This window comes from Silurus aristotelis, assembly GCF_946808225.1.
Source record: "Silurus aristotelis genome assembly, chromosome: 18".
NCBI lineage: Eukaryota > Metazoa > Chordata > Actinopteri > Siluriformes > Siluridae > Silurus > Silurus aristotelis.
This window is the reverse complement of record NC_139591.1, coordinates 23,260,424-23,270,423: the sequence shown is the minus strand read 5'-3', so window position 1 is coordinate 23,270,423 and position 10,000 is coordinate 23,260,424. Positions and strand designations below refer to the sequence as shown.

Below are 10,000 nucleotides of genomic sequence, written 5' to 3'. Positions count from 1 at the left end.
CTTGTTAGCTTGTTTAAAATTTGTGGCTGTGATACAGCAGCCCTGGAGCAGAGAGAGCTAAGGGCCTTGCTCAGGGGCCCAACAGTGGCTGCTTGGTAGTGCTAGGACTTGAAGACCTGACCTTCTGATAGGACCCCAGCGCTTTAACCACTAAGTCCACTAAGCCATCACACTCTATAACATTTAAATTAATGCATTTCTACAAACCTGTAATTTGCATTGAATCAACACCTTTTGACCAATTAGAATCCAGGATTTAAACCACACACACACACACACACACACACACACACACACACACACACACACACACACACACACGGGATGTTCTGTCCTGCGGGTGTGAAAAAGCTCTTAATGGAGGGAAAGTCAGCAGAGAACATGAGGGAGATAAATTAGAGGAAGCACTTGTCTGTACTTTTACAAGGTACAGGAGGTCAAAAGAAAGAAAACTGAAAGAGAGAGAACAGCTCTTCTCTTCTATTTTTATCATTCCATCAGAACAGGACACATGACTTCCGAGAGCAAACGCAGTTATAAATACATACTTTTAAAAACGGAGGCAGTTACAGTGGTTAAAGGGGGAAGTTCAAAGATGAAGCTATAGGATGAGACGAGACGAGACGAGACGAGACGAGACGAGACGAGCGGGTAGTTATTTACATTTTGTGCACTAAAGACTCATTAATTATATATTAAAAGAGCTTAAAAAACATTGATATTCTACTATTAGCGAGATATGCAACATTTATTTTTTTCTTTATAAAACATGATGATGAAGATGATGATGATGCCTCTTTCTATAGAAATATTTTGATCCCAGTTTAATGAAAATGGATTTCGGATTAACCCCATCGCTCGACTCTACATTCTGAATCGAAGACATTCACCTGAAGGTTCCCTTCCCATCATCCTCTTTGATCTCCAGACTGACGGTGAAGGTGAAAACATCGCTGTCCGGCGTGAGGGGCGGAGCCTGTGCTGTGAGCGATCCCTTATTAGCCGATCGCCGGAAAGCTGTGGCAAAGCTGTAGAGTATTCTGCTGACCTGTATGGAGGACACACACACACACACACACACACACACACACACACCAGATGATTCATGGTGCTTTCAGGCATGACGATGTTGTACTGCAGGCCGTTCGTCTGGTCTTCGGTCATTAACAAGTTCGTTAGTGATGATGTCGGTGTACTGAGATGAACCTAATGGTCCGGAGTTTCTACATGACTGTTACCCCTCTCTCTCCCCACACACACACACACACACACACACACACACACACACACACCTCTAACTCATCACATCACTTTATACTTCTTACATAATCTTTGTGTGTGTATTGAAATTTCTTATTATTTTTTCCAAATCGGTTTGGATCATTATATTTTACAAAATAAATAAACAAATAAAATCATATATATATATATATATATATTTGTTACTTGCTTTAAAAAATGCATTATTTAAGTATTTATTTACTTGTTTTTGTTTGTTTGTTTGTTTATTTACTTACTTACTCACTAATTATTTATTCATTCCCTTTCACTGGATTCTCATTTTAAACAGCATCTCAACCCACATACTGCTGCTATTCACACACGTTACTTTCTCTCTGTGTGTGTGTGTGTGTGTGTGTGTGTGTGTGTGTGTGTGTGTGTGTGTGTGTGTGTGTGTGTGAGAGAGAGCTATAGAGAGAAAGATACTAAACCTAATCATTGAAAGTGAATCAAAAGTCAGAGTTCAGGAATAGTTTTTAAACATCTTTGCACTGTAAGAGTGAATTAGAATGATATATTGCGCCTCCTAGTGGGCAAACAGTATAACTGTACAGTATTAAAAAAGTCCCAAATTTGGAGCCCTTATGCAGAAAGTAAATTGCTGCATTATAACAATAATTAAATTCAAATTGCTTTTATTTATTATTACAGAATGAAGAACAATGAAAACAGAAATACTAGAATCGGAGTTGAAAGGCTAATACAGCCATTCGGACTATAAAAATAATTATATATAATATCAGTCTCACCGCTTCTTGGATCTCGCAGCGGAAGACGTGGATGCGGAAGATCTCGGCATTGTAGTGGCTCTCAGTGAACGCGAAACAGTCGCTCTCTGGAGTCCCGTCATGACCCCGAACACAGAACAGGATCTTATAGATGGGATAGTTCGAGATCTCAGTCCCACTTTGAGGGTCTAACAACCTGAGAGAGATAGAGATAGAGAGAGAGAGAGAGAGAGAGAGAGAGAGAGAGAGAGAGAGAGATATTTCATAAGGTCAGACTAATAAAACTCATTGAACTCAAATGAAATACATGTAAAGCGGCAGGGGGGGGTTAGGGCAAGAAAAAGACAGAAAACAGATGAAAAAGACAGACAAAAGGAAAAAGGGGAGACAGAAAGAAAGAGATTAAGAGAGACAATGAAAGAAAAAAAGAGAGTCACTGGCATAAACGAAGAACGAGAGAAAGAAGAACAAAAAGGAGAAAGTAGAAAGACACAGATAAATATTACATATATATGTATAAAAAAAAGACAGGATTGATGGATGGATGGATAGATGGATAGATAGATAGATGTCATGTGTAAGTCCCGCCTCCTCCTCCCCCACTGTTCCTTTACCTGACAGTTCCCTCAGAGACTCCAGGTACAGACAGTGTGACATCGAGGGGCACCTGGCACTGGCTGCGAAGAATGCTCATCATACGCAGCGCCTCCACCTCGCTGCGGGGGGCGTTAACCGATGCACAGCCCAGGTACGTCAGCTTACTGAACACCACGCTGTCCTCGTCCAGCAGCGGCGTCCCGGGGCTCATCATCCCCGGGCTCATCATCCCCGGACTCATCATCATCCCCGGGCTCATCATCCCCGGACTCATCATCATCCCCGGGCTCATCGTCCCCGGACTCATCATCATCCCCGGGCTCATCATCCCCGGGCCCTCAACTGGAAGGAAAACAATCATAAAAATCAGGCGGGAAATTTATCAGCTGAAGTTATTACATCATAGATTCGTAGGAACCAATCAGAATGCGAAATACAAGTCATGTGACACCAGTTTAAACCAGTTTCCTCGTACCCTGTTGAGCTCCCTGAACGGGCAGTACGATCTCCAGTTTAGGGGGGACAGGACAGGGTCGAGGCGGAGCCGCAGTGGTGGGGTAGCCCTGACCCCCCCCACCCACGTGGTCCAAACCATGAGTCACGTCAGCCACTGACGGGTCCATCAGCACATCCTCAAGCTCCCTCTGTAACTGCTGCTCACTGCCGTTGCCTACAATCTACACACAGACACACACACACACACACACACACACACACACACACACACACACACACACACACACACACACACACACAATATACATGGTAACATATAAATCAACAGCTAACAAAGATGTTCCCCACACACACACACACACACACACACACACACACACAAACCCGAATCTGGTCCATGTACTCTGATTAGTTTTTATCCTGTAATTTTTGCCTGCCCCTTATGTGATTGGACAAAGATTAGACATCTAAAAGACAAGCAATCAAACGGGAGTCGATGCTGAAACAGTATGAACTCATACTTCATAATAAATAAACTGTTCTGTTAAAATAAACTACAATTCAATCATTCTGTTTGAAACTGGTTTTGGGGGCGGGGCTACATCTGAGCTCAGTCTGTATCCATTTGCCTTCAGATGTACTTAAGTGTCCAAAGTAGTGATTTATTATAACTCTAATGTTTCTTTTATCATTTTTATCACAAGATTCTTCACTTAATCACCTCAGTTTCTGTGTAAAGACTCGAATGTGACTCTCACATGCACCGAGCGCCGATCAGAACACGTGTAAAACAGAGCGTGCGCTCGATCCTGATTGGTGACTCGCTGCGTGTTTCAGCAGTTACGTTTTTATCCTCGTTAATAAAAAGAAAAGACTGATTTCACTAAATGTAGTCGAGTAAAATGTCAAATATTTGAAATGTAGTGAAATTACAGTAAAAATGTAATCAAATGGAAACACTTAAGTAGAATACAGACACGTGAAAAAGACTTACCGTAATTTCCGGACTATAAAGCGCACCCTTATATAAGCCGCACCCACTGAGTTTTACAAATATTTAAATTTTTTACATAAATAAGCCGCAGGTGTCTACACTAATGTACTTTACACAGGCTTTAACGAAAGACACCTTACACACGGAGCAGAGCGTAATTTTGGGAATAGCATGACGTCGCATTTTTCCGCTATTACTGCATGTGTGTAAGACTGAGGAATATGCCCTTATTATTTTCTGATGCTCATTTCTAAGTTTCTTTGACTAACCCTTAACGCTGTTGCCAGGTTTTGGAAACCTGTCTGTGTTTATATGATTTCTGTTGTAACTGGAGTTAGCGAGCTCTCCCTTCACCCAGACTCAACACGTTACAACGGCTTGTATCTAAACAGTAGCCGACCAAGAAAGTCATTGTTTACTGTCTTCCTCCTTCCTTTCACAACTATTTCTCTCGGGAGTTTATCATTTGGCATCGTCGTGCGTTTAAAAAAACGTTTTTTTCTCCCGATGTCGTGCAGCTCAGAACACAGGTGAGGTGCGTTTTTTCGTTTCCGGTCGGAAATTTCATTGGTCTAAATGTTATGGGGTTCCGTTTTTTGCCTAGAAGTTTGTGAAACCGGGAAAAACACAGGAAAAATTCATAAATTACAAAACGTGGGAAAAAAGTAGCGGCTTATAGTCCGAAAAATACGGTAAATACAGTAACAAATTACATTCACTGTGTTACAGTCCAACACTGTAAATTATATCTGAAATGATTAAAGGTTGATAATTTGTCATCTTGAAACTTTAGGACTTTTACAGTAAACTAGTGAGTAAACCAACAGATGGTGAGTAAATCTGATGTTCTGATGGGAACTACATCCTGACAAATATGTGAATTAGCTCAGCTCACACTTCTACATGAAACCAGTCACCGTGAGGTTCTCTGCACGCACACACACACACCCACATTACAGAAAAACACGTGGGAACGTGTGTACACGCAAAGCACGTGCATCGAGGAACCGCACAAACAAACCCAGGAACAACGACCAACAACCAATCACAGAAAGTCAACAAAATCAGAGGAGGAGGAAGAACGTGTGAAGAAAGGAAGATGATTCTTTTCCACCAACAAGCTGCTCAATCTGGTACATTCAATGTTTCTGAAACCATTTCATTCCTGCTGTACATCCTGCTCCTGCTTAAGGTTCTTCATCTTCTTTGAAGGGTCTACTTGAATGGCAGAGTTCTCAGGTTCCTAACAGGGTTCTACTTGGAGGACTAAAGTGTTTGACTGAAATCAGTCATGGTTCTTAGCCTCCTCAATGGTTCCTGGGTTTATGAAAAGGTTCCACTTTAAGCACTAAAGGTTCTTCACCTCACCTCATGTCTTCAAGGTTCTTAGGCTTGCAAAAAAAAAAAAAAGGTTGTGTTTTGTAGACTAGAGTTTATTTTCCTCCTTTCTGAAAAGATTCCCTTAAAGATTTTCTACTTGGAGAACTAAACCTTCTTTGGCTCTGATGTGTTCTACTGGAATGATTCAAGGGTTCCTAGTTTTTTTTTAAACTGTTCAAGCAGGAGATGGGTTTAGGCTCCTCTCAAGGTTCTACCTGGAGGATTGTTACACAAATCTTCACCAAACAATCAAATCTGGTTAAATGTTTACTTCGATGGTTGAAGGTCTTCAGAGGTTCCCTCTAAACTAATCCAGATACCTGCACCGCGCACGAGCGAAACGTAAAAAACGCTTCCCCCTGCGTCATTATTTACCGTTCAGCTCTTTCAAACGTTTCTGAATTGCTCTTTCAAACGTTTCTGAAATGGTCACGTGACTGCATCACGTGACACGAAAATGGCCAAAAAGGCCAAACAGAAATGTATTGGGGTGAAGATGGACTACAATATTTCTACTGGCGCTTCTCAGGGTCCCTGAGTGTGAAACTGAAATCTCCTTCAACACACCTTTTACATCTGCAACATAAGAATTCCCTGTGAATAAGCGTTACTATAGAAACCAGATGTATATAAACTACTGTCATTCAAATATTCATTTCTCTTTCTCATAGTCAGAGTAATGACATTTCCGGCACGTGTGTATTGAACGCTTACACCTTATAGACTTGGTACTCAATCAGAACCATAATCCAGCACCAGCTCTGCCAGTGGAAAAGGCATGGGAGACCACGAGCACGTAAAGAAAGGGGTCAAGCAAAGAAAAGGAAATCGTTAGCAAGAGAGAGACACTGACCTTAAAGCTGACCCCTTCCTCAGAAATCACCTGCGTAACAAACAAGTGGTTTAGAAGGGTCTCTTACAGGAAAACACCAAGAAGAACATGAAGAACATGCAGCAGAAACATGGAGAAACATGGACACGTGGAAGCCGATCGACATTGAGATCAAGCTAAACATTTTTTAACATTTTTAACCAACGGTGAAGATCAGATGTGGAAACGCCGGGACATTTCGCCCACAGTGTGTCCTTCTCCAAAAATCTGATTCCAATCAATGACACACAAAGCTCTCGCAAAACCGCTGGAGACACAGATGAGCAAAAAAAGAACAAGAAGATGGGATTTCACAAGAGGCACTGAATGAGAGACAGAGTGTGAAACAGTGTGGGGGGTCAAAAAGAACAATGAATATGATTCTTCCAAAAAGAAGGTTTTCCAACAAAAGTGTGAACAATGGCCAAAGATGATACACAATCCACTCCATCTGTGTGTGTGTGTGTGTGTGTGTGTGTGTGTGTGTGTGCTTCAATTCAAGGTTCCCCTTGTCCAAACACACCTGTTCAGTAAGGTGAATGTCTTCAGGAGCTTACACTGATTGAACATTGTTCTCTGTCTCGGGAAACTCCGCCTCCGCCAAAGGTCTTACCTTCAGGCCTGTTTTTTCATCGTCACTGCCGTTATTAGTAGACGGGGTCTCGTCCCCGAGGCGGGACACTAGGACAAAGTCCTCACTGTTCAGGGTGGACACTGAGTCAGAGGAGGCACTAATTTTCCCCACGGAGGTCATGTCATCCATGACTGCTACACCGAACCTGGCGCACTCATGAATGACACTCAGCAAGTCGAATCACCTGCAAACAAAAACCAAATAAAGCACATGTTCAGTGCAGGACCTCATAAAGGGTTCAATTCACCCATAACCTGCTCACAATTTTTGCTGGTTCTTGATGGATCACCCAATATCTCTGTCTTCATGCTCCTTCGGTTTCTATGCAGCAAAACTCAGTAATGTTACGGTCTATAAAAAACATCTATAAAAGTCCAGATGTTCCAGTTTATTTTCATTATAAAATCCTTCTTTAGCATGAAGACCAGTTTTACACACTCTCAGAGCATCTGGACACTTCGTTTCTCCAAACGTTCAGCTGAAATATTTTGCTGTCTCCTGTAAAACTCTCCAAAGATGTTCTTCACTAGTGTGAGATGTTCTTCACTAGTGTGAGATGTTCTTCTTCATCCCAGAGCAGTTCAGTAGGATTTATGTGTGGTGTCTGGGCAGATCATGATAGATATCACTCCAGACGTCTGTCTGCTCTCTAAATAACACGTACAGAACTCAGACGTGCTCTTCAGCTCATCATCTTGTTGTACAGTGAAGTCGCTTCCAAAGAGCCGCAGTCCAGACGGAACTGCTCGGAGCTGAAGTTGTGTTGGTTTACTTTTACTTTCCGGAAACTTCCCTGCTCCAAAACAACTCCAAACCATTAAAATTCCACCTCCATGTGTGAGTGTGGGGGTGAGGGAGTCTGATCACATCTTCTCTCCTGTTCTCCGTCTCACACAAGTTCTTCTGATAGAGACACGAATGTTCTATTTGGACTCCACAGAACTTCTTTTCACTCGTTTACTGTCAGATTCTTGTGTTTTTTTCCCCAAACCGTGTTATTTGCATCAAAAAGAAAATAAACAAAAGTCACAAGCACGTGTCAAAGACGTGTTTTTAGGTGTTCCGACACGTTTTACAGGCTCTGTAAATATTAAAACATCATCAGAATTCATGATTGTGCATCTTCACCCGAACACTAAAAGAACGCAATGCGCCAATCAGGATGCAATTCTGAAACAATACACCCCAAATCAAAACTCTTCATTTCTAAACCCACTTCAGTTTTCCCCTAAACTCGATCCTGAACTGATCTTAATCCAACTCTGATTTCTAATTCACCCCAATCCAAATCTGATCTTCATTCATTCACTCATTCATTCTTCATTTGACTGATTTATTTAACACTTTAATAACTTCATTTAAAACAACACAAAACTAACTGCAATCCAACACTAATCTTTATACAAACCCCAACCCCAAATCTAATCCAAATCTAATCTTCATCTAATTTTAATACACTAACCAAAACTTAATCCCTCAACTGGTCCTAATCTTAATCAAAACGTTAAGAATTTGTAAAGAGAGTTCATGAGTTACTGCACACCTCCTGTCAGCTCCAACAAGTCCAGATATTCTCCTCTGATCTTCTCTCAACAAGCAAACGTGGACAGATAAGAGTTTATATTAGAGTCCTACAACAATTTGAGAGTAAAACGATGTGTTTTACTCTCAGGTGTTTAACCGTGTTTTACTCTGTGTTTGACTCTCAGGTGCGTTTTACTGTGTTTGACTCTGTGTTTGACTCTCGGGTGTGCTTGACCGTGTTTGACTCTCGGGTGTGCTTGACCGTGTTTGACTCTCGGGTGTGTTTGACTCTCGGGTGTGTTTGACTCTCGGGTGTGTTTGACTCTCGGGTGTGTTTGACTCTCGGGTGTGTTTGACTCTCGGGTGTGTTTGACTCTCGGGTGTGTTTGACTCTCGGGTGTGTTTGACTCTCGGGTGTGTTTGACTCTCGGGTGTGTTTGACTCTCGGGTGTGTTTGACTCTCGGGTGTGTTTGACTCTCGGGTGTGTTTGACTCTCGGGTGTGTTTGACTGTGTTTGACTCTTTGGTGTGTTTTACTCTCGGGTGTGTTGGACCGTGTTTGACTCTAAGGTGTGTTTTACTCTCAGGTGTGTTTAACCGTGTTTGACTCTCAGGTGTTTTGCAGGAAATATAACACTATGAACAAAGTAGAAGGAACTCTGGTCTACCACCTGGTCAAAACACACACACACACACACACACACACACACAAACACACACACACACACACACACACACACACAAAGCAATATGTAAATGAAAAACAGAGGAGCTGGTCATGTAAACACGACACTTCAGTGACGACTGAGTTTTTCATTTATAATCGGAGTTTAAAACGCTCTGATTTATTCTCACGCATCGCAACTCGAGATCAGTTCCCCATCACCTTTACCTCATTTATCTTCAACTATATTTATTTAATCAGAAGGAAAGAAAATACAAAGAGTTGAAGGGGAAAAAAGAGAAACTGAAAGTAGACAGATGAAGTAAAAGAAAAAAAAAACAATTCGTTTGGCACATTTTCAATGAAAACAAAAAACTTTTATACAAATTAGAATGTAAACACACACACACACACACACACACACACACACACACTTCCCTTTACTTGAACTAGGAGGCCCAAACCTGTTCCAGCGTGAAGATGTTTTCCATGGCTGTAGAGCTTTAACCATATTGAACACCGTGAACCTCCTCATTACTCACGACTTCACTAAACACCCTTATGGCTGAATCTCCATGAGCACACTCCAAAATCTAGTGGAACATCATCTCAGAAAAGCGGGGTTTATTATAACCGTGAATGTGAAATGTGATGTTCAAAAAGCACAAACGGACCTTGTGGTCTGGTACTTTGTGTTTATATAATCTACACAAATGTAAAGATTTTATGCATTAAAAACTTAATAATATAGAAGTGTTTATTGAAGATAAAACTATAAAAAACATTACAACGTACGAATTAAAAGTTTTACAGAAGTTAATCGGTTTCCATTGGATTCATTAATTCGAATGCACTAAAATAACCTTTACCT

General features: G+C 41.4%; 1 protein-coding gene across 5 annotated transcripts in view; it reads right to left on the bottom strand.

The window, feature by feature from the left end:
* Positions 1 to 7,157, bottom strand: part of rabgap1 (RAB GTPase activating protein 1) — a 54,610-nt gene extending 47,453 nt beyond the window's left edge. The window contains exons 1-7 of one of the 5 annotated variants that reach the window (XM_083568684.1): positions 6,921 to 7,157; positions 6,290 to 6,319; positions 3,082 to 3,283; positions 2,893 to 2,948; positions 2,624 to 2,841; positions 2,031 to 2,205; positions 891 to 1,048 (exon numbers count right to left, since the gene is read on the bottom strand). In XM_083568684.1, coding sequence (XP_083424810.1) covers positions 891 to 1,048; positions 2,031 to 2,205; positions 2,624 to 2,841; positions 2,893 to 2,948; positions 3,082 to 3,283; positions 6,290 to 6,319; positions 6,921 to 7,070 — 989 coding nt within the window. In that variant the 5' untranslated portion in view covers positions 7,071 to 7,157. The other 4 variants (XM_083568686.1, XM_083568685.1, XM_083568688.1 and 1 more) reach the window with 4 other exon arrangements.
* Positions 7,158 to 10,000: the final 2,843 nt, after the last annotated feature.